Genomic DNA, 25,804 nt, shown 5'->3' with positions numbered 1-25,804 from the left:
GCTACTGCGGCTAGCTGTCGGGGACACAGACCATCTTATCTAGCTAGGTGTGTAGTGTTATGTATGGGTTGCCTGGGCAGACCCAGTGGATGTCTTTAGTGAAGGTGCACATCTCTAAGTTTTGTGGATTCACAAAAGTGAGGATAGCACTGCCAAGACTATATGCCAGGTGTATTTGCGATGAATACACACTAGTAATAGCGGATTTTAGTATTTTATCTACCATGTTATACTGACGGGTTATTACTTCATTGGGTTGGTGAAGTCTGACCGGGAATGTTAGTGTACGCTTATGGTTGAGCGATGCGTACAAACTAGGTGGACAGGATGGGCCTAGCTGTCGTCCACCCCCTTTTGGAGTGAGGACTGTTCAAAAGGTTTGATTCGATTATCGTGGAAATCGATATGAAAGCGTTTAATTAGGCCTAGATGTCCTAATGTGATACGCGACGGGGAACGGTTTTCCCACGATCGAAAGGTCTCGACCAGGGTGGTAGGAACTTCTCTGAGATTCGAGCGTAGTAGGCTTTGTGTCCTTCTACTCTCGAATCGAGATTCTTTTGGGCACCTGTAAAGGTTGACTGTAGGTGGCGTTGTAGGTCGGCGACATATTGATGTGCGGTGTATGCAATCGCGATGCTCATGGCCTCTGGTTTGTATAGGAGATGCGGGGGAAGAACCGACTCTCGCCCAGTCATCATCCCATAGGGTGTGACTTCAGTGGCGCAATGAGGGGTGGACCGAATGGCCCTTAGCACCAAGGGAAGTTTCACATCACAAATTTTACCATGGTTTGTGATGTACTTTTGCAGCATGCTCACAATGGTTTGAATGGCTCGTTCAGCCTGACCAGAGAATTGAGGGTGGTACGCGATATGGAATTTCACCTCGACGCCTAACATGTTCCACAGCGCAGCCATTACACCAGCGGTGAAATGGGTGTCTGAGTCGATGGACAGAGGGAGATTTTTGCCACTAGGGGGAATCGCGATGTCGGGTGTTTCGACACCGGACTCGGTGTGCAAAGACATGAACTGAAGTTCTTCAGAAATTTGATCTCGCGTGGCGCTCGGTTGATCGGTGTTCGCACTGATCTCGTTGCAACGGGTTTGTGCATATTTTGTGGGATTCAACGACTGTGGGGTTTTGTTTTGTGTGAAGTTGACTAAGTTTATGTCGCAGGGCTTGGTTGGGATTGGGTCGCCTTGTGAGAGCCGTGTGTCTGAGAGATGATGGTGAAGACTTTAGCGCACATGAAGTGCGTTTTGTGTGTTTGCCTTCGCCACCAGGGGGGGCCCTACATCCTGACCCTCGCCTGCTGTTTCAGAGGGATCTCCTCCCCCTTTCACGAGATATACCCGTGGTTCCTGGCCTAGTCATGCCAGTGAATGGCCTTTTGCCATTTTTCTTGGGCTCTTTTGTTTTATCTGTTGAGGGGTCTGACGTCTCCTGTAACAGTTCTTTAATCTCAGCCAACTGGGCTTTTAAAGAGTCCAGCTCTGAGTGGAACTCACCAGGTTGGTCTGAGTCACTGTGTTGGTCGTCTCTACCCTTGCGTTTAGAGCTACGGTCGGAACGCTTCTGCCGTTTCTGGTCAGAGCGGGGATGACGGTTTTGCTGCCAACCGTTTTGTTCCCTATGACCCTTTTCATGTGATGGGCGATTGCCATCGTCACTGTGGACTCGCCCTTGGTCCCTCCTGGCCTTACCTTGTCGATTTTTCCACTCACCATTGTGATGGTTCGGCAAGGATCGGGCTGGACCGGAATTCTTCCAGGTGGGTCCCCCTTTTGGAGCTTCACCTCCTTCTAAGGTTAGCGGGGGCTTGTCCTCACCCTGGAGGCTAAGGACCCTGGGTTCATCATCGTTTCCATTTGCGGTTTTGACGATGGTCTCCCAGGTCATTTGGGCTAGTCGCCTAATTTCCCTCATCGAATAGCGACCTTGTCGACACGTCAGTGTGACATGGGTCCGCACGCTTGGGTGGAGGTTATGCAAGAAGAGAGATATGAAACCTCTATCTTCTTCCAACCCTGGTGCACTACTACCTTGGAAATAGGCAGTACGTAGCCGTCTGTAATATTCACGAGGCGCCTCAGACCGTTTTTGTTTGACTTGTAATGCACACAATATCGCGGAGGTTTCGTCCGTGTATGGCGCATATTCTTCCCTCATGTAATTGCGAAGTTTCGAATAACTATCGCGAATGTTTGGGGGTAGTGTCTCTAAAAAGGCACGAACGCTACTACTGGAGGTCTTCCAGATTAGTTTAAGTTTTTCACGTGTTGTGGCGTTCGGCAGGTCCATCAGGCATCGATCAATTTCTCGTAAATAGTTATTTACATTTGTTCTTTGATTGTCGGGATCGAATTGTTCGACATCTTTGGCAAGTAGGTCAATTTGCCGTAAACGAAGGGTTTGGTGCACGTCCTTGTGCGACCTTCTTGGCTCTTCTGAGTACTCACTGTCTGAGCTACTCTGGAATCGCTCCCGCTTCGCACGAGATGCGTGGTCTGATTCGTCTGGAGATGGATCAGGGAGACTGAAGCGCACTGACCTAGGTGTGCTACGGGCCTGGGCTCGGGATGAGCGCAGGGCAGCTCCATCCTGGCTAGACGACGACGGAGTCGTGTAGCGAGTTGATGGAGTTTGGCGGGATGTCTGGTTCTCGACCAGATCATTTACGGTGTCCGGTTCGGACGCCTCTTCCCGCTCTGAGCTTTGGCGCATTGTTGGGGGTCTTTCACGCCCCTCGCGCTGCTCTTGGGGGGTCTGCTCCTGGGCAGCCCTCTTAGCAACCATTTCGGCTTTCTCTAGCCGTTTGGTGCAATTATCAAGGGAGGTCTTCAAGAGCTCAAACTCCCTATGTAAATCATTATTATCGGCTGTCAGCTTGGCGTTGCTGGTGGTCAGCCTTTCAACCTCTCCGCGAAGGCATCTGATTTCTGAATCAGCATCTTGGAAGTATGATAGGAATAGCTTACCTAGTGCCGCTTGGACACTAATAGTTGTTCTTTTTGGATCTCTCATATGTTTGTTTGAATTGTCTAAGTTGTTTTGGCATTCACTCTCACCTGTGTACTTAATGTTTGCCTTTTCGGAGGCAGAGCAGTGAATGAGGTCTGCGATGACCTCAAGGAGAGACACGTCTTGAGCGTTGTCTTCCATTTTTGAGACATGAGGGGATGCCACTTTACTTAGGCTGGATGTTAGATAATTAATCAAGTTAATTATTAATTTAATCATTATTAATTAACTATGTAATTAATTATGAAGGTTTATTTGGAAATGCTCTCTTATCCTAAGTTGAATAGGTTATGAGTATTGGTGATATGGTTATCACACTACTGTTATCCGTTTTAACACACCTGGGGATATACCTTAGCAGTTGCTGAATTAAACTGATAGTTTATTTGTTGTTGAACAATAATCCAGAAGTCAACAAACCAATCTCCTCACACGGGGCACCATTTTAACTGTGGGTGCAATCAGTTAATTATTGATATTAAGTGATCAATCTCGTTAAATCAGTCTCATTAAATTTTGAAGGTCAATAATTAAAATGAATCAATCCCATTGAATCATTTAATTTGACTCGTTTGAATTGAATCATACCATAGAATCACTCTCATTTGAAGTGAATCGTTCAGTGAATCGTTCAATGAATCATTTAGTGAATCATTTAGGGAATTGTTCAATGAATCATTTAGGGAATCATTTAGTGAATCATACCATTAATCCTGGTGCTTAATAATAAATTACCAAACAGCTAAATTATGGTACATTTCCAAATTATTAAGATCACTTACCATATTATATAACATTTGCACCCTTTTTGAATTCGAGAAAATTGGGGACTTCAGATGTTGTTCACACAAACACAGTTTGTTTAATAAATGAATTTATTATACAAAGATAAAAAGATAAATCAATATATACAAGCAGTGAAGTGTGTGTGTGTGTGTGTGTGTGTGTGTGTGAGAGAGAGAGAGGGGGAGTGTGAAGGACTTGACCATGTGTTTAGCCTCGTGTAGCTAACTACACGTGGTGGAGGCCTAGCTTGTTGGTAGCTAAACAAAAGAATGTTATCTAAACAGAACAAGGGATTAGCTCTGTGTTTAGCCTCGTGTAGCTAACTACACGTGGTGGAGGCCTAGATTAGCCTTGTGTTGCTAGTATGTGTTTGTGAAAGGCCCTATAGCCTAGCTAAAGTGTGTTTGTTAGGCCTGATGGCTTGCTGAGCACATGGTAGGCCTTGATTAGCTTTGTGTTGCTAAGCAGACAAAAGCGAAGCTGTAGCTAACCCACTAGCTCATAACCATACTGAATCCACTGAAATCTTAATGACATCAAGATGTATAATAATGAGAACTATGTTAGTAGTAAAGAATAAAAGAGAGAAGCATGCGCAGCCTATCTATTAAACAATTGAGAGAACATAGAACCAAAATAAATCAACACGCTGCGTGTTCAACAGTGTAACAATAAACCTGGGTTTAAATTCACACTATTTCAAATAAAAGCAAATTCCTAAGACTATCCTAATTATGCCCAAATGCCAAAATCTTACTTAATCCTGCCTTTAGCAAGATATGAAGAACTATTCGCCGGTGTAGTCTCGGGCCTCGCCGTGGGAGCACGTGAGCCGCTCGTGATGGAGGCGGAGAAACTTTCGGGTCGAACGGAGCACTTGGGTGGTTCCCGTGAAAAGCAGAGGGTTCTTGGTCCGAACCTCAGCGTTCGTGAGGAAAAGTCTCTGATCAGAATAAGATGCACAGCGCTTGGAGTTAAAAAGGATTCAATCGCTTCTTAACTTTTAACTGCCTGGGCTGCAGTCGTGACGTCACTTCTAATGCAAGTAAACCGGTTGTAACTCAGGTTGAGTTTAAAGATCGCGCGACTCTAGAGTTTACCTTTGCCAAGGGTAAGAAGGAAAATCGCGCTGAGTGATGGATCTTGCAAGAAAGAAGACGTCTTTTTGGGGTGGAGAGCGCGCCTCTTTATACATCCAGATCCATCGGAAGCCAGACGTGAGAGAGCAAAGATGGAAGCGTTGTCCCATTGTTTTATGTTTCCTTGTATGATGACGTAGATGATCCCGCCCACGCGTGACGTAGGTCACACGGAAGTGGACTGGGAATTGTAGTTCTGACACAAGATGGCGGCATGATACCTACACAATTGACCTAATGAGTTGCAATTTGGTCCTCCAGCTGTTCCTTTTTTGTACCTTTAACTTTTCCAGCCTCTTATTGCCCCTGTCCCAACTTTTTTGAGATGTGTTGCTGTCATGAAATTTCAAATGAGCCAATATTTGGCATGAAATTTCAAAATGTCTCACTTTCGACATTTGATATGTTGTCTATGTTCTATTGTGAATACAATATCAGTTTTTGAGATTTGTAAATGATTGCATTCTGTTTTTATTTACAATTTGTACTTTGTCCCAACTTTTTTGGAATCGGGGTTGTAGTAGTAAGTACACCCACACACCCTCACACCCTGCTCCAGAGATCAGATGATAGAGCAAGCAATTACACAGAATTGACACAGAGAAAGAGAGAAAATGTCTCATTACCAGTTGATCAGATCAAAGACACTACACATACCGAGAGAAAGTAAAGTCACAGAAGAGACGTGAGAAAGAAGGAAGGGTGTGTGTTATTAAGCAGACACTTTGTGAAAGGCCCAATTGCACCATTATGTCATGGGAAAAGAGACAAAATGATATTCTTAATGAGGCTTGAAGTACTGTTTGGTCTTAATTTAATCAAGAGGGTCAGATTATCTCTGTAATTATACACAGACTTCACTTCTGACAAGAGCTATAATGAGGACCAGCGACGAGAACAATCTGTACTTCTAAAAGCTATGAAATGACTGAAAGACGAGTAGCAGATGTGATCCTGTCATTCAGGTTTCTTCTTCTCTGTTTCTCTCATCCTCCCTCGTCTCTCTCTCTCTCTCTCTCTCTGCATTTAACAATCTCAGCAGTATCCGAATTCTCCAAACCCCACTTGGAAAAAATGTATCATCAGTAAAGTCTCACCATCCAGGCGCTATGTCGGCACGTATTGTCTCGTTTCATTGATTTACAGGCTACGTGTTTTATTTATGCCTTTCCTAAGCATACGAGTGTAAAATCATATTAGCATGAGAAAAACAGCAGGACCTGGAACATTCAACCAAATATTTAAAGCCGAGCATCTGGCAGCGTGTCAGCTTCATGGGAAGTTACGACACTGACACTCAGCACACTGTGCATCAGAGAGCTCTGTTCTTCACCACTTCAATGTTTGTACCAAAAGACAATAAGAAAATTCATAAACCTAGATTTATACCCACAGTTTGTTTACAGGGGCGGGACATACTCAATTTAGAAAGCATTTGATTGGACGGAAGTTGGATAAGTACAGGATGATTCATCAATTTTTTTGATAGTTTTGCCAAAAAATGATAAACTATAAAATTAAAATAAGAAAATGTACAACACATGGTTTTGTCAGTGTGTTGGCTTTTGTTTTGTCCATGAGACACGTCTAAAGGAAAAATAAACGATTTTTTGATTTTAGGAGCACTTTAACGCTTACACTAACATTCAGTATGAACAGCTAGTTAACACAAGATGTTAGCTACAATTAACAATTATTCCACGAAATCGAATCATACATGAGCCGATCGCTGATGAGGCGCGTAGCACCGAGTTGAGTATAATCCGTGTACGACGAGATTGACTGGAATAATGCTGCGTTCATGTGCTATGGGAAGATGATATTTTCCAGTTGGGAAGTGGTATTTACCAGCGTGTTGTGTTCACATGCTTTTGTTGTTGTTGACAAATTAAAGATGGTGGACCAGATTCAGAATCAGGCCTGTTATTTGGCTAAAACAATTATAGATTGCCTTGTTCATCAGCTGCAGCAGGAATATGAGTTATCAAAAGGTAAATAATGCTGAATATTTCCTGATCATGACAAGTAGAGATTTTCTTAACACATTGAATGCCACGCTCGCCGCCATGTTGGAAGGTTAAAGTTCATCTCATCTCGGCAACTCGTGTATCAAAATTTTCTACGAGTTGCCCAGTGGAAAATACCACAAGAGGGGGCGTTCATGTGTGCTTTCCATGTCGGCGTTTGGTATTTACCATAATTCCCATAGCACATGAACGCGCCATAACTCTTTTATTCTATCCACATTCACTGGATTTTGAGAAACGGAGCATTTTTATTTTTTACAAATTTGATAAATAAAAACTTTACACAAAACGTCCGACAAAATAATTTCCGCTTAGAATGTAAACAAACCGGAGAAATGACAGGAGCAATTTGTGAAAAATGTTATAATAATAATAATTCTTCAAAAAATTTAAAAAAGATACATTCTTACCATCAAATACTTTCATTCCATATTCTGTTGCCTTTTTTTTTTTTGTATTTCTGAGGTTTTGTTTTCGAGTAGAGTTTTTATTTAGTCCTCGGTTGGTTCAGGAATACGCGGCGCCATTTTGTTTTTCTCTACTCACAGTAAATGAGCTGATATCCTAGTAGTAGAGTAGCCAAACAGAGCGCGCGATTGCTCATATCCAGTTAATGTGGACAGAATAATCAGTATTAGACTAATATTGTGTCGACACTTCTGTCTCCTCTGAAGAAACTGGCATAAATTGTCGCCATGTTCAATAAACAGGAAATCCTGATCAACAACCCACTGCAGAAAATGACTTTTCAGCAAGTAAAAATATCTTCAGCATTGTCTGATTGACCAAGAATTTTCTCTGATAAGATTACACTCGACCAAATAGAAGATTATTAAACTTGCTTCTTGACATATTTTAAAATTCATTTCAAGCTATAAGTTTTCTTATTCTATTAGCAGATATAATATTGCTGCTTTGGAGAAATAAATAGTTAAAATGATTTACAAATTGTCCTTGAAATTATTACAAATGCCCAGGAATACATTTAATAATCTTATATTTGGGGCGGCACGGTGGTGTAGTGGTTAGCGCTGTCGCCTCACAGCAAGAAGGTCCTGGGTTCGAGCCCCGGGGCCGGCGAGAGCCTTTCTGTGTGGAGTTTGCATGTTCTCCCCGTGTCCGCGTGGGTTTCCTCCGGGTGCTCCGGTTTCCCCCACAGTCCAAAGACATGCAGGTTAGGTTAACTGGTGACTCTAAATTGAGCGTAGGTGTGAATGTGAGTGTGAATGGTTGTCTGTGTCTATGTGTCAGCCCTGTGATGACCTGGCGACTTGTCCAGGGTGTACCCCGCCTTTCGCCCGTAGTCAGCTGGGATAGGCTCCAGCTTGCCTGCGACCCTGTAGAACAGGATAAAGCGGCTAGAGATAATGAGATGAGATGAGATGAGATAATAATAATAAACTTTATTCGTCATGAGCTTTGGGTAATGACCGAAAAAACAAGATCGCGGATACAAACGGCCGAAATGAGTTTCCTTCACAGGGTGGCTGGGCGCTCCCTTAGAGATAGGGTGAGAAGCACAGTCACTCGGGAGGAGCTCGGAGTAGAGCCGCTGCTCCTCCACATCGAGAGGAATCAGCTGAGGTGGCTCGGGCATCTTTTTCGGATGCCTCCTGGACGCCTCCCTGGGGAGGTGTTCCAGGCATGTCCCCCCGGGAGGAGACCCCGGGGAAGACCCAGGACACACTGGAGGGACTATGTCTCTCGGCTGGCCTGGGAACGCCTCGGTGTTCTTCCCAAGGAGGTGTCTGGGGAAAGGGAAGTTTGGGCTTCCATGCTTAGACTGCTGCCTCCGCGACCCGGCCCCGGATAAACCAGAAGAAGACGAGACGAGACGAGATGAACTTTATCCGGCACAGAGTTTCAAGAGCTGACACTTATTTACATGAAAGCTGTGCATGACATAAATATAAATTAATGGCAATTATTATACATACAGGACACTTTTTCCATGGAATAAAAACACTTATTCTATTCCCTTCTAGCGGGTTTATTGATGGCATGCAATATTGTTAACATACTGCTTATCCTATGTGTATTACGCCACTCTCCCCAATGGAGAATGAGCGTGCAATATTGTTATAATATTGCACGTTGTCAAGACAACACAACGTCACACTTTGGAGCTCATGCCAAGATCCACTGACAAAACTTTTCTGCTGCGCATGTGCACAATCATTTCTTTGTCATCCGGAAAAGAGAAAAGACGAGGCTAATCCAGTGCTAGGTTTAAGTACTAAATAAATAAACTGAAAACTGAAACAGAAGACACGCTGAACACCCAAAAGGCTACCAAAACTTCATTATATATTCTTCACGCATATTTACAAGAGAAAAACATACCAATAGACATCAAAAAACTGGAAAAGAGACACATCGGAGGTGTAAAACTTCCATGCTAGCGAGTGACTGTGACAGTTTGTAAACAAACATGGCTGCCAGGTTTGCTTCATTAAAAGCGGAAGATTTTGAGAGAACTTTGGCTGCCAGGTTGCTCCATTGTGTGTAGCTGTCAATGGTGATTTTAAAAGTAACTAAGTAAATTAAACAGGGATAATAATAATAATAATAATAATAATAATAATAATATTTGGCGGGCGGCACGGTGGTGTAGTGGTTAGCGCTGTCGCCTCACAGCAAGAAGGTCCGGGTTCGAGCCCTGTGGCCGGCGAGGGCCTTTCTGTGCGGAGTTTGCATGTTCTCCCCGTGTCCGCGTGGGTTTCCTCCGGGTGCTCCGGTTTCCCCCACAGTCCAAAGACATGCAGGTTAGGTTAACTGGTGACTCTAAATTGACCGTAGGTGTGAATGTGAGTGTGAATGGTTGTCTGTGTCTATGTGTCGGCCCTGTGATGACCTGGCGACTTGTCCAGGGTGTACCCCGCCTTTCGCCCATAGTCAGCTGGGATAGGCTCCAGCTTGCCTGCGACCCTGTAGAACAGGATAAAGCGGCTAGAGATAATGAGATGAGATGAGATATTTGGCTTGACTGCACTAGCATTGGCCTGCGCTAGCGTTGGCCTTCGCCAACACTATACCGGCTGGAAGGTACTGTAACTGGAATGCCGCGCTAACAGCACCGAGTCGCGGATAAGCTAGTATTGGCCTCTGAGAATGCTGATATGAAGAGAGAGTGTGTATGTATAATAACATTAATATTGGTTGTTTTTTTTACATGGTTGATCAGATATATTCCATTCAGCTACTCGTCTTCGACTTGTTCAATATCATGCTAGCTGAATGGAATATATCTGATATACCACTCAATGCCAGACAATATTATTTAAATATATAATAATGAATAGAATAAATAAAATATAATAATATGGATAAAAATAAACTTAAAACTTATAGCAATTTGTATTGACAATGGAAACTTTATGAAATAGTGTGAAAATTATAATAACTTAGACGTTTATGTGCATTGGACAATTTAGAGTTAACATGGGGGCGGCACGGTGGTGTAGTGGTTAGCGCTGTCGCCTCACAGCAAGAAGGTCCGGGTTCGAGCCCCGTGGCCGGCGAGGGCCTTTCTGTGCGGAGTTTGCATGTTCTCCCCGTGTCCGCGTGGGTTTCCTCCGGGTGCTCCGGTTTCCCCCACAGTCCAAAGACATGCAGGTTAGGTTAACTGGTGACTCTAAATTGACCGTAGGTGTGAATGTGAGTGTGAATGGTTGTCTGTGTCTATGTGTCAGCCCTGTGATGACCTGGCGACTTGTCCAGTGTGTACCCCGCCTTTCGCCCGTAGTCAGCTGGGATAGGCTCCAGCTTGCCTGCGACCCTGTAGAACAGGATAAAGCGGCTACAGATAATGAGAATGAGAGTTAATATGGAACATTTTTAGTTATATACATAACCAATAGTTTGAGCAAAATGATTTAGCCCACAGTATCCAGACTGTTGAATAATTTAGCAGCAGAATGTTTGAAGGATCTATAACCAGACTAGGATGATATCTCGACCATGTAAATGAATATAAACTATAACAGGAAATACTAAGGAAATTTGACGATATTCAAGATATTTATACTCATTGAGATGTCACTTTCTGCAGTGTTGCTCAATTATATTTGTAAATTTCTACGAGTTGATGATTTCTGACTTGTATCTCGGTTCCATCACGTCACCAGCCTCCACTAAATATGACACCTAGATTAACAAACAGAGTTTGAGTTCAACTTTTCTGACTCACCGCGTGCTTGCTGGCTAATATCCTTAATGAGCTCAGTGTAGGAAACAGACTCATCCTCGTTAAACACAATGTGCTCAGCTGTGATGTTCTCGTCTCTCATCTCCGTATACGGTCCCTCTGAGGCGAAGTAGCACGGTCGGTCGTCATTCTTCTGGTCGTTGAACAAGAACATGGCGTACTTTTGCCAGCCGAAGCCTCTGTGCATCTTGACCATGAACTCACCCAATTTCTCATGTGTTGGTCCCGTGTTTGTGATGGAAGAATACAAGTTAAATCCCAACGCTGGCGCGCCAGCCGTCACCATGGGCACCTCCCAGTGTGTGGTGAAGCGGGCGACAGGTGACGATGCGTAGTCACAGCCAGGCCCAATGAAAGCCCATGGGTCATGAGCAAACTTCAGGTCTACAGCTACGAGGGGTGCCACCGAGTCAGAACACACACCCTTGTTGTTCTCGCTGTTGCTGAAGACGAGACGCATGTGGTGACCTGGAAGCAGCGTGGGGTCCGAGTTGACCTTCTCCACAGCCCAGTTTAGAGCAGGACCCACTCGAGGCAATGCCCATGGGTATTCTGTGTTATGGTGGGGTAAGATAACAGCCAGGGTGATGTTCTTAAGAGCTGGTGATCCTTCTTGCTGAGGAACCATCTCCAGTTCCACGACTCCTAAAGACACTTCACTGAGCAGAACCAAAAGCGGCAGCCAAAGCGATCCCACCAACGCACGTTCCATCTTCAGCACCTGAGGTCCTGAACACATCAAGAAGGACATGATGTTATAAAAAAGATAAAATCCCATTGTGTTCTAAAACTACAAATCGGAAAAAGTTGGGACAGTTTCTAGATATTGAAATTAAAACTGAAAACAATGATTTATAAATAATCTTTGACCTGTATTGCACTCAAAACATAGATTTTTTTTTTCAATTTTGATTGTTGCAACACATTTCAAAAAACTTGTGACACTAAAGCATTTACCACTTCATAATGTTGCCGTTCCTTCTTACAACACTTAAAAGATGTTTAGGGACTGAAGACCCCAAGTGATGAAATATTTCAGGTGTTATTTTGTCCCATTTTTCCTGTAAACAGGCCTTAAAGGAACAGTCCACCGTATTTCCATAATGAAATATGCTCTTACCTGAATTGAGACGAGCTGCTCCGTACCTCTCCGAGCTTTGCGCGACCTCCCAGTTAGTCAGACGCAGTCAGACGCGCTGTCACTCCTGTTAGCAATGTAGCTAGGCTCAGTATGGCCAATGGTATTTTTTGGGGCTGTAGTTAGATGCGACCAAACTCTTCCGCGTTTTTCCTGTTTACATAGGTTTATATGACCAGTGATATGAAACAAGTTCAGTTAAAAAAATTGAAACGTAGCGATTTTCTATGCTATGGAAAGTCCGCACTATAATGACAGGCGTACTAACACCTTCTGCGCGCTTCGACAGCGCATTGATATCTGAGCTCCGTATCAATGCGCTGCCGAAGCGCGCAGAAGGTGTTAGTACGCCTGTCATTATAGTGCGGACTTTCCATAGCATAGAAAATCGCTACGTTTCAATTTGTGTAACTGAACTTGTTTCATATCACTGGTCATATAAACCTATGTAAACAGGAAAAACGCGGAAGAGTTTGGTCACATCTAACTACAGCCCCAAAAAATACCATTGGCCATACTGAGCCTAGCTACATTGCTAACAGGAGTGACAGCGCGTCTGACTGCGTCTGACTAACTGGGAGGTCGCGCAAAGCTCGGAGAGGTACGGAGCAGCTCGTCTCAATTCAGGTAAGAGCATATTTCATTACGGAAATACGGTGGACTGTTCCTTTAAGGTGTGGAACAGTACGGGGTCGTTGTCATATTTTTTGTTCCAAAATTCTCCATACATTCTTTACTGGGGACAGAGGGGACACACGCTCTTCTTCCACAGCTATGCCTTTGTAATGTGTGCAGAATGTGGTTTTGCATTGTCTTGTTGAAATCTCTGTCGTCTTGAAGGCATCATATGTTGTTCCAAAATCTCAATGTATTTTTCTGCATTAATCCTGCCATCACAGAAGTGTATGTTGCCTTTGTCAAGGGCACTGACGCAACCCCATACCATGATAGACCCTGACTTTTGAATTTGTTCCTGATAACAGTGTGGATGGTCCTTTTTGTCTTTGGTCTGGAGCACGTGGCGTCCATATCTTCCAAAAAAAGACCTGGAATACTGATTCATCTGACCATAATATACGTTTCCACTGTGTGATGGTCTGTCCCAGATGCCACCGAGCCCAGAGAAATCGATGGCTCTTCTGGACACAGTTAACATAAGGCTTCCTTTTTGCACAGTAAAGTTTTAACTGGTGTTTGTAGATGTAACTCTGTATTGTAGAGCTTGACAAAGGTTTGCCAAAGTAATCCTGAGCCCATGTGGTTATATCAGCTATAGATGAATGACAGTTCTTGATGCAGTGCCGTCTGAGGGATCAGAGATCACGGGTGTTCAGATTAGGCTTGAGCCCTTTGCCCTTCACGCATCAAAATTCCTCCAGATTCCTTGAATCAGTTCATGATATTATGCACCATAGAGGGTGAAATATTTAAATCCATTCATATCTTTCTTTAAGGAACATTGCTTTCAAACATTTCAAGAATGTTCTCATGCATTTGGAGACAAACTGGAGATCCTTGGCCCATTTTTGTTCCTCAAAGACTGGGTCTTTCCTGCATACTGATTTTGTACCAAATCATGATTACAATCACCTGTTGACATCACCTGTTTCAAATCACATCATTATTTAATAATTTTACCTCATTTCTAGCCCTAAATTGCCTCCGTCCCAACTTTTTTTGGAATGTGTTGCAGGTCTGAAATGCAGGAATGGATGTATATTAACAAATGGAATGAAGTTGACCAGACAAAACATGAAATATCTTGGTTTCATATTGCATGTAATGAAATACAAGTCAAAGTCAATTTTGAAATGCCTGCTTTCTTTGTTTATTTGTACAACCCCGATTCCAAAAAAGTTGGGACAAAGTACAAATTGTAAATAAAAACGGAATGCAATGATGTGGAAGTTTCAAAGTTCCATATTTTATTCGGAATAGAACATAGATGACGTATCAAATGTTTAAACTGAGAAAATGCATCATTTAAAGAGAAAAATTAGGTGACTTTAAATTTCATGACAACAACACATCTCAAAAAAGTTGGGACAAGGCCATGTTTCCCACTGTGAGACATCCCCTTTTCTCTTTACAACAGTCTGTAAACGTCTGGGGACTGAGGAGACAAGTTGCTCAAGTTTAGGGATAGGAATGTTAACCCATTCTTGTCTAATGTAGGATTCTAGTTGCTCAACTGTCTTAGGTCTTTTTTTGTCGTATCTTCCGTTTTATGATGCGCCAAATGTTTTCTATGGGTGAAAGATCTGGACTGCAGGCTGGCCAGTTCAGTACCCGGACCCTTCTTCTACGCAGCCATGATGCTGTAATTGATGCAGTATGTGGTTTGGCATTGTCATGTTGGAAAATGCAAGGTCTTCCCTAAAAGAGACGTCGTCTGGATGGGAGCATATGTTGCTCTAGAACCTGGATATACCTTTCAGCATTGATGATGTCTTTCCAGATGTGTAAGCTGCCCATGCCACATGCACTAATGCAACCCCATACCATCAGAGATGCAGGCTTCTGAACTGAGCGCTGATAACAACTTGGGTCGTCCTTCTCCTCTTTAGTCCGAATGACACGGCGTCCCTGATTTCCATAAAGAACTTCAAATTTTGATTTGTCTGACCGCAGAACAGTTTTCCACTTTGCCACAGTCCATTTTAAATGAGCCTTGGCCCAGAGAAGACGTCTGCGCTTCTGGATCATGTTTAGATACGGCTTCTTTTTTGAACTATAGAGTTTTAGCTGGCAACGGCGGATGGCACAGTGCATTGTGTTCACAGATAATGTTCTCTGGAAATATTCCTGAGCCCATTTTATGATTTACAATACAGAAGCATGCCTGTATGTGATGCAGTGCCGTCTAAGGGCCCGAAGATCACAGGCACCCAGTATGGTTTTCCGGCCTTGACCCTTACGCACAGAGATTCTTCCAGATTCTCTGAATCTTTTGATGATATTATGCACTGTAGATGATGATATGTTCAAACTCTTTGTAATTTTGCACTGTCGAACTCCTTTCTGATATTGCTCCACTATTTGTCGGCGCAGAATTAGGGGGATTGGTGATCCTCTTCCCATCTTTACTTCTGAGAGCCACTGCCACTCCAAGATGCTCTTTTTATACCCAGTCATGTTAATGACCTATTGCCAATTGACCTAATGAGTTGCAATTTGGTCCTCCAGCTGTTCCTTTTTTGTACCTTTAACTTTTCCAGCCTCTTATTGCCCCGTCCCAACTTTTTTGAGATGTGTTGCTGTCATGAAATTTCAAATGAGCCAATATTTGGCATGAAATTTCAAAATGTCTCACTTTCGACATTTGATATGTTGTCTATGTTCTATTGTGAATACAATATCAGTTTTTGAGATTTGTAAATTATTGCATTCCGTTTTTATTTACAATTTGTTCTTTGTCCCAACTTTTTTGGAATCGGGGTTGTATTTTCCATACATATCACCTTCTGATTTGGGGTTGTAGGATTTATTCTTGAATAACCTGAGGAAATATCATCCTGACCACATCAAGAGCTTACCAAACCTGAGCGTGATCTACATCTCATTAAGACAACTGAGAAACCAAGGTCCTGACCACATCAGCAGACACATTTAAGACTTTTAGAGGGATCTTTCAAAAAAAAAAAATCGGACATGATTTCTATGTAATCCACATCCAAAATTCTGGCCAATGTAGTTGAACTGTTTGACAGAGACATTAAAAAAAAAAAAAGACCTGATATATTGGACAGTATCAAATATCGGTCTGATCGACTGATATTTTCTTTCATAAATAGTCTGAGCTCCACAAAACACTGACCACATCAACAGAGACATTGAAGAATAAATGTGACATTTAAAAGGGATTTCATATTGAAAGGCACAAAATCTCAATCTCATTTTTTATAAAGCACACAAACTATAGCACCTTTGGGGGACATAGTGGGGGAGTGGGCCGACTCAACTCCCCAGGGCCCCACCCTGGTGAAAAACCTCACAGGCTCTTTAAGGATCCATGAGGATTGTCAAAGACCTGCCAAAGATCCTTAAAGACAAGGATTTTTATCGGATCCTTACAGGATCTCTGTCGAAATCTTCACAAGATTTTTGCAAAATTCCTCCAAGATACTCAAAGATTTAACAAGGATCCTTCAAAGATCTTGAAAGAATCTTTTTCAGGATCTAATAGAGAATTTCAAATATCCTTGAAGAGCTTGGCAAGAACTTTGAAGGTCTTGACAAGAATTCCAAAGATCCTTGATGATCTTGAAAAGAACTTTGAAGATCCTTGAAGATCTTGTCAAGAAAACTGAAGCTCCCTGAAGAGCTTGGCAAGAAGTTAAAATATATTTGTAGATCCTTGATGATCTTGGCAAGGAAATTGAAGATCCTTGAAGATCATGACAAGAACTTTAAAGATCTTGACAATAATTCTAAAGATCCTTGAAGATCTTGGCAAGAAGTTGAAAGATCCTTGAAGATCTTTTGAGGATCCTTGTTGAGATCCTCAACAGAATCCTCAAAGACCCTCACAAAAAACTTTACGGATCCTTGAAGAGCCTTGAAAGATTTTCACCAGGGTAATGGGGTCTGGAAAAGCCTGGAATGGTTTTCGTTTGTAATTTTTTTTTTATTTCTAAGTAATTAGTGTCATAACTAAATTAAAACGAGCTGAATAAATCAGTTGAGAGGTTGAACTTTGTATCCAAAGAAACAGTGGAGGCTCTCTGAGGCCCCTCTCAGCCCTTAGAAAAGGTGCAAAATGGTTTAGTCCGCCTGTGCACTAGGATTTGTCTCGAAATGCAGTTAATCGAGTTGAGTGACTGCTGATGCCGGACCATGAATATTCATGGTAATCGCGTCATGCCTTTCCACAAGTACCGGAAACAGGTGTACCAAAATAGAAAGGAAAGAGAAAGAAAGCAAACTGAGGGAAAACAATGGCTAATTAATTTCTTTCAGAAGAATGTGAGCACAACTAACACAGTGTAAGAATGGCGCAAGTTCATATCAGCAGTTGTTTAGATTGAAGGCAGTCAGCCAGGTATCTAACATGGAGCGTATTTTCATTGTATAACATAAATCATTCAGTATCATAAACTAATCAACATCATAACTACAATGATATATGACATTATATTATACGGACATGAGAGTTTTACTGGGAAATACGCCACTCGTATTTTTCATACGAGCTTTATCTGGGACACAGAGAACCAAAACCGTGCCATAAATCTCTAAATGCCACTCGTGAGGAAATCGATGAATTGTTTTTGATAAATTTGGGTACTTTTTTGCTTGTGAATGTACCAATATAATAAAAAGAAAATCACACGTTGGCTTCAAGATATGAAGTTTATCTTTTCGTATTGAAAAAGTCGCCTTTTTCATATGAAATGCATCGCGGATCTGAGTGACATAATTAAATAATATTGGCTGGTGTTGAGTGGTATATCAGATATATTCCATTCATCTAGCACGATACTGAACAAGTCGAAGACCAGTAGCTGAATGGAATATATCTGATAGACCATGAAAAAAAGTCAGCCAATGTTATTATTATTATTATATACACATTCCTTTCAGGTGTTCAACGCATCTTTCTCTTTCAAAACTCTCTCAGAATCTTCCGTATTTAATGAAGCAAACCTGGCGGCCATGTTTGTTTACAAATTGTCACAGTCGCTCGCTAGCACGGAAGTTTTACGTCGCCAATGTGTGACATCATGTCGTCTTGACCAGGGCTTTGAACCGGTTCAAGGAACGAAAACAAAAACCGGGAACTTTTTCTATTTCACATGGAACAGAAACGAAACCAGAAACTTTATTATTTTTTATGTTCCGGAACAGAAACGCTTATTAAAAATAATGGTAACCGGTTAATACCGGTTTTTATTTCGTTCCTCAAAGTTTCTGTAGCCTACAAATAAAAGTCATTCTTCTCCTGCGCAAGTTTCTGTGACCCGCTGGGGTTCACTTCCTGTGTGATGGTCGCTGACTGAATGGAGAGAGCGGGAAGGTGGACTGCTATCACTTCTCCATTACTGAGTGTCTGAGCAAAGAAGAGCCTGAACGTTGCAACCTCCCTATTGGCTGTTTGTAAAAATGTTTCAATTGTTGCCCTTTCCACGGGAATCATCGCGGGCTCGAGAGACGAGACCTGACGAGTTAGTTCGTTGGTAGCAGAACAAAATGTCTGGACACAAGTCGGGTTTTCAGAAAAGGAAAGAAAATAAACGGAGGGTTGAAAATACAAAAAAGGAGGGAGAAAATGCAAAACGAGTTTTAAGGTAGGACAAATGGTTACTAACTTTTTAAGGCAGCCCGCCGTGGCTGCAGGCTTTCAGTTGTCATTGAATGGTTACTTTTCTGAGGCAGCCCGCTGTGGCTGCCTGCAGGCTCATTTATTATAGCCCATTTATTTAAAATAGTTGATATAAAATGTTTATAGTTATAGTTATGTGATGGTTGTCCTGATTTAGACTGGTGTTTTTTTTTTTTGGGGGGGGGGGGGGGGGGGGGGGGATGTTGCACCTGGGTCCAGATTAGGGCAGAACCGGCCCTGGCTACATTTCAGGTGTAGTTTGTTTTATGTATGTATATACTTGCATAGATGTGTACTTGGTCTTCCAATATGGCGCCTAACAAAATCTCGCGGCGCGGTGACGTCATGCGGTAGCCCTCTATAGGGCCTGACTAGCCTTTGGTAACACACTAAACGAATTCTCTTTCATTTTTGGCACTTTTTCTGTTTGTGTAGATGGGAAGACATACTGAGAATCCAAATCGCCAACATTTGAAATAATAATTGTTTTGAATTATTTCTTGTCTTATTTAATGAAGGTTGTAATAGAATTAGCCTACATTTGGCTTAAGCTGGATGAGACAGAGACATAATTTTATAGCCATTTGTTAAACCGCTGACAGGGAACGTAATTAACCGTTCCGGGAACGAAATTTTTTTGTTCTAACCGGTTCGGGAACGTCTATTTAATGGTGGAACCCCAAACCGGAAACGTTAAAATTCCGTTTCTGTTCGGAACGAACCAATAGGAAAAAAATTCTGGTTCAAAGCCCTGGTCTTGACAACCATGCAATATTGTAAACCATCTTCAACGCTCATTCTCCACTGGGTAGAGTGACGTAGTACACGTAGGATAAGCGATACGCTAACAATATTGCATGCTATCAAACCAGATGAATGAAACCTGCTAGAAGGGAACAGAACACGTTTTTATTCCATTGAAAAAGTGTCCTGTATGTATAATAATTCCCGATATTTCACTCCGATGACGTCACTCCCAGTGTTTTCCCGCTGACTAGACGTGCGTTGTCAAAATGGCGAACTGATTCAAAATTAAAATTCGTTTGATTAACTTGCACTTTTTTTTGTCGATGTGTCCATATAATATAAAGACCATTACACAGTGTCGCAAAGATATAAAGTTTATCTTCTCGTGTTGGGAAATAGTTCACTAATTTGCTTCGCTCACTCATGAATATATTCACCACTCAAAGATAAACTTCATATCTTCATGCAACCTGTCCCCCCCCAGACTCTTTTTTTATCTCTTTTTGAAGATCAAATTTTGTTTTTTATAAAGAAAAGAGGTAAATCTGATCATAATGCTCCAGTAACAGGAGCTCACTGGAAAAAAACAAACAAAAACAACAAAAAAAACAAGTTCAGCTGAAATATAACTTTTAAATGAAATCCGTGTTGTTTGTAAAGGCCAAAGAATAAACTGCGGCCCACTGATAGACCTATTTCTAACATAATTCAACCATCTAAAAGTGAAAAATAAAATCACAGGTTATATTTTAATGACCGAGATGTTCATATTAAAACGTTAAATCCTCTCATATAAACTACATGAATTATTATCTATAAAAATGACGAACAATAAATTTTTTTGTATTACATTGTATTTTGTATTTTTGTATTACATTATATATTATAATATAATACATTATATTATCTATAAAAATGACGAACAATACATTGTGTAGTAACAGCCATTTTGATCATGCGTGATTGGATTTACAGTTAATATTGTAAAGACGGACTACTTCTACTGTATTACAACACTGATTAGATAGAAATGCCATTATTTCAGTGTCAGTTTGACGCTAATTGATGTATAAACTTCTATGAGTCGTTTGCGAATGTTAGTCTTACAGCTCCACTGAAGTGTTGGAGGAACTCCTCGGGTGTTTGTAGTTTGTTGTAGTTCTTTTTAACCCTAAACTACAAGCGTACATTCAAGAAAGTGTTTAAAACAATTACGGTTGATCGTAATTCAGCATACAGGTATATTAATTCAACACTGGATGCTCATTAGTTCAGCAGTACTAACATTAAAGCAACTTGAACACTTTCAGAGTGAGCCTCATGCAACACCGTAGGGTTTATTCCAACACATGGAAAAGGAAAAGCTCTTAAACGTAACATGAATAAATGTGATTGAGAAAATGTGACATGATATTCGCTTTAACTTTAAAAAAGTAATCATTATTTCTCAGGTGATTGCTTTTAGCTACATTAATATATATAAGGAGTAACACACCTTAGGACATATGGAGGAAAGACGCCACTGTGAGTAAGTACTGGACTAACACACACACATACACACATATAGACTCTTTAAAAAATAATACTCTTAGTAGTAGTGATAATAATTTCTGCTTGGCCCCCTAACAATAATAATACTATACAACACACACAAGGATAAGACTGAAGTTAACTCTCTAAATAATAATAATAATAATAATAATAATAATAATAATAATAATAATAATAATTCAGTGCTTGCAATCAAAATCAACTATAACAAAAAAAAATCAGAGAGACTATTACGTCATTATAATCATAATAATAAAGACTATTAGATTTTACCTGATATTCAGTCCTGGTTGTCCTTCATGTTTAGTCCGGAGCAGGTGTGTGTGTGTGTGTGTTTCCAAACTTTAGTGGCTTAATCGCAGAATAAACTCGGTGCTCAGTGTCCTCCTGACCGAACTGGAGTGAAAGTGCAGCTGATGTTGAGTGTGTGAGAGCCTGAGCTCCTCCTGCAGCCCTCTGCACTCCTGATCATCTCCCCAGCCCGAGCTTTCTGTCCTGCTGGGTGAGAGTGAGGCGGGGGACAGCAGTGAGGTCCACAGGCTGCCGGAGCAGTGCGAGCGGAGGCAGGCTGAGGCAGAAAGAGCAGAACACCGCTGCGCACCGCTGCATGGGCAGGAAAGACTGGACTCGGGGTTGCCAGATTGAGACGAATCCTAACCGCATAGCAACAACAATAATGAGGCATGAAGACGCGGGAGTATTGGGTGTTTGGGGAAATGTTCCTGATGGAGCTCCAGCTCCTGATTAGAGCCTCCATGTGAAGACTGTGTGTGTGGGTGCCCTGTGTGTGTGTGTGTGTGTGTACATGGTTTTACAGCTTGGTAGGGACCAAATGTCCAAACAAGTTTCACCTTGTGGAGACACTGGTGGGTCCCCACGAGTATCAAACCTTTTCGTTTGTTTGTTTGTTTGTTTGTTTGTCTATCGATTTGTTTGTTTATCTATCTATCTATCTATCTATCTATCTATCTATCTATCTATCTATCCAGCAAAATCCCCAGTGTTGAATTAACACCCAGAGTGTTGATTTAACACCCTACTGTGTTTATATGTGTCCAGTTGGACACAAATGAACTCTGAAAGTGTTAATTCAACACTGCAGAATTTGCTATCTATCTATCTATCTATCTATCTATCTATCTATCTATCTATCTATCTATCTATCTATCTATCTATCTATCTATTCATTTATTTATTTATTTATGTCCTTGTTTATCCATCGATCGATCTGTCTGTTGGTTTATTTATTTATTTGTTTATTTATTTGTCTGTTTATCTATCTGTCTATCTCTCTGTCTGTCTGTTTATTTATTTATTTATTTATTTATTTGTGGGCTTGTTTATCTATCTATCTGTCTGTCAATTTATTTATTTATTTGTGGGCTTGTTTATCTATCTGTCTGTCTGTCTGTCTGTCTGTCTGTTTATTTATTTATTTATTTATGCATTTGTGGGCTTGTCTATCTGTCTGTCTGTCTGTCTGTCTGTCTGTCTGTCTGTCTGTCTGTCTATCTATCTATCTATCTATCTATCTATTCATTTATTTATTTATGTCCTTGTTTATCTATCCATCGATCGATCTGTCTGTTGGTTTATTTATTTATTTGTTTATTTATTTGTCTGTTTATCTATCTGTCTATCTCTCTGTCTGTCTGTTTATTTATTTATTTATTTATTTGTGGGCTTGTTTATCTATCTGTCTGTCTGTCAATTTATTTATTTATTTATTTGTGGGCTTGTTTATCTATCTGTCTGTCTGTCTGTCTGTCTGTTTATTTATTTATTTATTTATGCATTTGTGGGCTTTATCTATCTATCTATCTATCTATCTATCTATCTATCTATCTATCTATCTATCTATCTATCTATCTATCTATCTATTCATTTATTTATTTATGTCCTTGTTTATCTATCCATCGATCGATCTGTCTGTTGGTTTATTTATTTATTTGTTTATTTATTTGTCCGTTTATCTATCTGTCTATCTCTCTGTCTGTCTGTTTATTTATTTATTTATTTGTGGGCTTGTTTATCTATCTGTCTGTCTGTCTGTCTGTCTGTCTGTCTGTCTGTTTATTTATTTATTTATTTATTTATTTATTTATTTATTTATGCATTTGTGGGCTTATCTATCTATCTATCTATCTATCTATCTATCTATCTATCTATCTATCTATCTATCTATCTATCTATCTATTCATTTATTTATTTATGTCCTTGTTTATCTATCCATCGATCGATCTGTCTGTTGGTTTATTTATTTATTTGTTTATTTATTTGTCTGTTTATCTATCTGTCTATCTCTCTGTCTGTCTGTTTATTTATTTATTTATTTATTTATTTGTGGGCTTGTTTATCTATCTGTCTGTCTGTTTGTTTATTTATTTATTTATTTATTTATGCATTTGTGGGCTTATCTATCTATCTATCTATCTATCTATCTATCTATCTATCTATCTATCTATCTATCTATCTATCTATCTATTCATTTATTTATTTATGTCCTTGTTTATCTATCCATCGATCGATCTGTCTGTTGGTTTATTTATTTATTTGTTTATTTATTTGTGTGTTTATCTATCTGTCTATCTCTCTGTCTGTCTGTCTGTTTATTTATTTATTTATTTGTGGGCTTGTTTATCTATCTATCTGTCTGTCAATTTATTTATTTATTTATTTATTTATTTATCTGTGGGCTTGTTTATCTATCTGTCTGTCTGTCTATTTATTTATGTATTTGTGGGCTTGTCTATCTATCTATCTATCTATCTATCTATCTATCTATCTATCTATCTATCTATCTATCTATCTATCTATCTATTCATTTATTTATTTATGTCCTTGTTTATCTATCCATCGATCGATCTGTCTGTTGGTTTATTTATTTATTTGTTTATTTATTTGTGTGTTTATCTATCTGTCTATCTCTCTGTCTGTCTGTCTGTTTATTTATTTATTTATTTGTGGGCTTGTTTATCTATCTATCTGTCTGTCAATTTATTTATTTATTTATTTATTTATCTGTGGGCTTGTTTATCTATCTGTCTGTCTGTCTATTTATTTATGTATTTGTGGGCTTGTCTATCTATCTATCTATCTATCTATCTATCTATCTATCTATCTATCTATCTATCTATCTATCTATCTATATTTATTTATTTATTTATTTATTTATATGTGTTTGTTTATCTATTTGTCTATCTCTGTGTCTGTCTATCAGTTTGTTTATCTATCTATCTATCTATCTATCTATCTATCTATCTATCTATCTATCTATCTATCTATCTATCTATCTATCTATCTATCTATCTTTATTTATTTATTTATTTATTTATGTGTTTGTTTATCTATCTGTCTATCTGTCTATCTATCAGTTTGTTTATTTATTTATTTGTGGATCTATCTATCTATCTATCTATCTATCTATCTATCTATCTATCTATCTATCTGTCTGTCTGTCTGTCTGTCTGTCTGTCTGTCTGTCTGTCTGTCTGTCACAAATATCTATCTATCTATCTATCTATCTATCTATCTATCTATCTATCTATCTATCTATCTATCTATCTACAGTGGTGCTTGAAAGTTTGTGAACCCTTTAGAATTTTCTATATTTCTGCATGAATATGACCTAAAACATCATCAGATTTTCCTACAAGTCCTAAAAGTAGATCAAGAGAACCCAGTTAAACAAATGAGACAAAAATATTATACTTGGTCATTTATTTACTGAGGAAAATGATCCAGTATTACATATCTGTGAGTGGCAAAAGTATGTGAACCTCGAGGATTAGCCGTTAATTTGAAGGTGAAATTAGAGTCAAGTGTTTACAATCAATGGGGTGACAATCAGGTGTGAGTGGGCGCCCTGTTTTATTTAAAGAACAGGGATCTATCAAAGTCTGATCTTCACAGCACATGTTTATGGAAGTGTATCATGGCACGAACAAGAGATTTCTGAGGACCTCAGAAAAAGCATCTTTGATGCTCATCAGGCTGGAAAAGGTTACAAAACCATCTCTAAAGAGTTTGGATGCCACCAATCCACAGTCAGACAGATTGTGTACAAATGGAGGAAATTCAAGACCATTGTTACCCTCCCCAGGAGTGGTCAACCAACAAAGATCATCCCAAGAACAAGGCATGTAATAGTCGGCGAGGTCACAAAGGACCCCAGAGCAACTTCTAAGCAACTGAAGGCCTCTCTCACATTGGCTAATGTTAATGTTCCTGAGTCCACCATGAGAACACTGAACAACAATGGTGTGCATGGCAGGGTTGCAAGGAGAAAGCCACTGCTCTCCAAAAAGAACATTGCTGCTCGTCTGCAGTTTGCTAAAGGTCACGTGGACAAACCAGAAGGCTATTGGAAAAATGTTTTGTGGACGGATGAGACCAAAATAGAACTTTTTGGTTTAAATGAGAAGCGTTATGTTTGGAGAAAGGAAAACACTGCATTCCAGCATAAGAACCTTATTCCATCTGTGAAACATGGTGGTGGTAGTATCATGGTTTGGGCCTGTTTTGCTGCATTTGGGCCAGGACGGCTTGCCATCATTGATGGAACAATGAATTCTGAATTATACCAGTGAATTCTAAAGGAAAATGTCAGGACATCTGTCCATGAACTGAATCTCAAGAGAAGGTGGGTCATGCAGCAAGACAACGACCCTAAGCACACAAGTCGTTCTACCAAAGAATGGTTAAAGAAGAATAAAGTTAATGTTTTGGAATGGCCAAGTCAAAGTCCTGACCTTAATCCAATCGAAATGTTGTGGAAGGACCTGAAGCAAGCAGTTCATGTGAGGAAACCCACCAACATCCCAGAGTTGAAGCTGTTCTGTACGGAGGAATGGGCTAAAA

At 40.4% G+C, this 25,804-nt stretch overlaps 1 protein-coding gene across 1 annotated transcript in view; it reads right to left on the bottom strand.

The window, feature by feature from the left end:
* The window catches only part of npr1a (natriuretic peptide receptor 1a), a 235,917-nt gene extending 214,383 nt beyond the window's left edge, over positions 1-21,534 (bottom strand). Inside the window, exons 1-2 of the mRNA XM_060904626.1 lie at positions 21,218-21,534; positions 11,169-11,915 (exon numbers count right to left, since the gene is read on the bottom strand). Coding sequence (XP_060760609.1) covers positions 11,169-11,898 — 730 coding nt within the window. The 5' untranslated portion in view covers positions 11,899-11,915; positions 21,218-21,534. The remainder of the gene's footprint in view (positions 1-11,168; positions 11,916-21,217) is intronic.
* Positions 21,535-25,804: the final 4,270 nt, after the last annotated feature.

The sequence above is a fragment of the Neoarius graeffei genome, chromosome 22 (genome assembly GCF_027579695.1).
Source record: "Neoarius graeffei isolate fNeoGra1 chromosome 22, fNeoGra1.pri, whole genome shotgun sequence".
Taxonomy (NCBI): domain Eukaryota; kingdom Metazoa; phylum Chordata; class Actinopteri; order Siluriformes; family Ariidae; genus Neoarius; species Neoarius graeffei.
The sequence above is the reverse complement of the archived record's forward strand: the minus strand, read 5'-3'. Positions and strand labels throughout refer to the sequence as shown.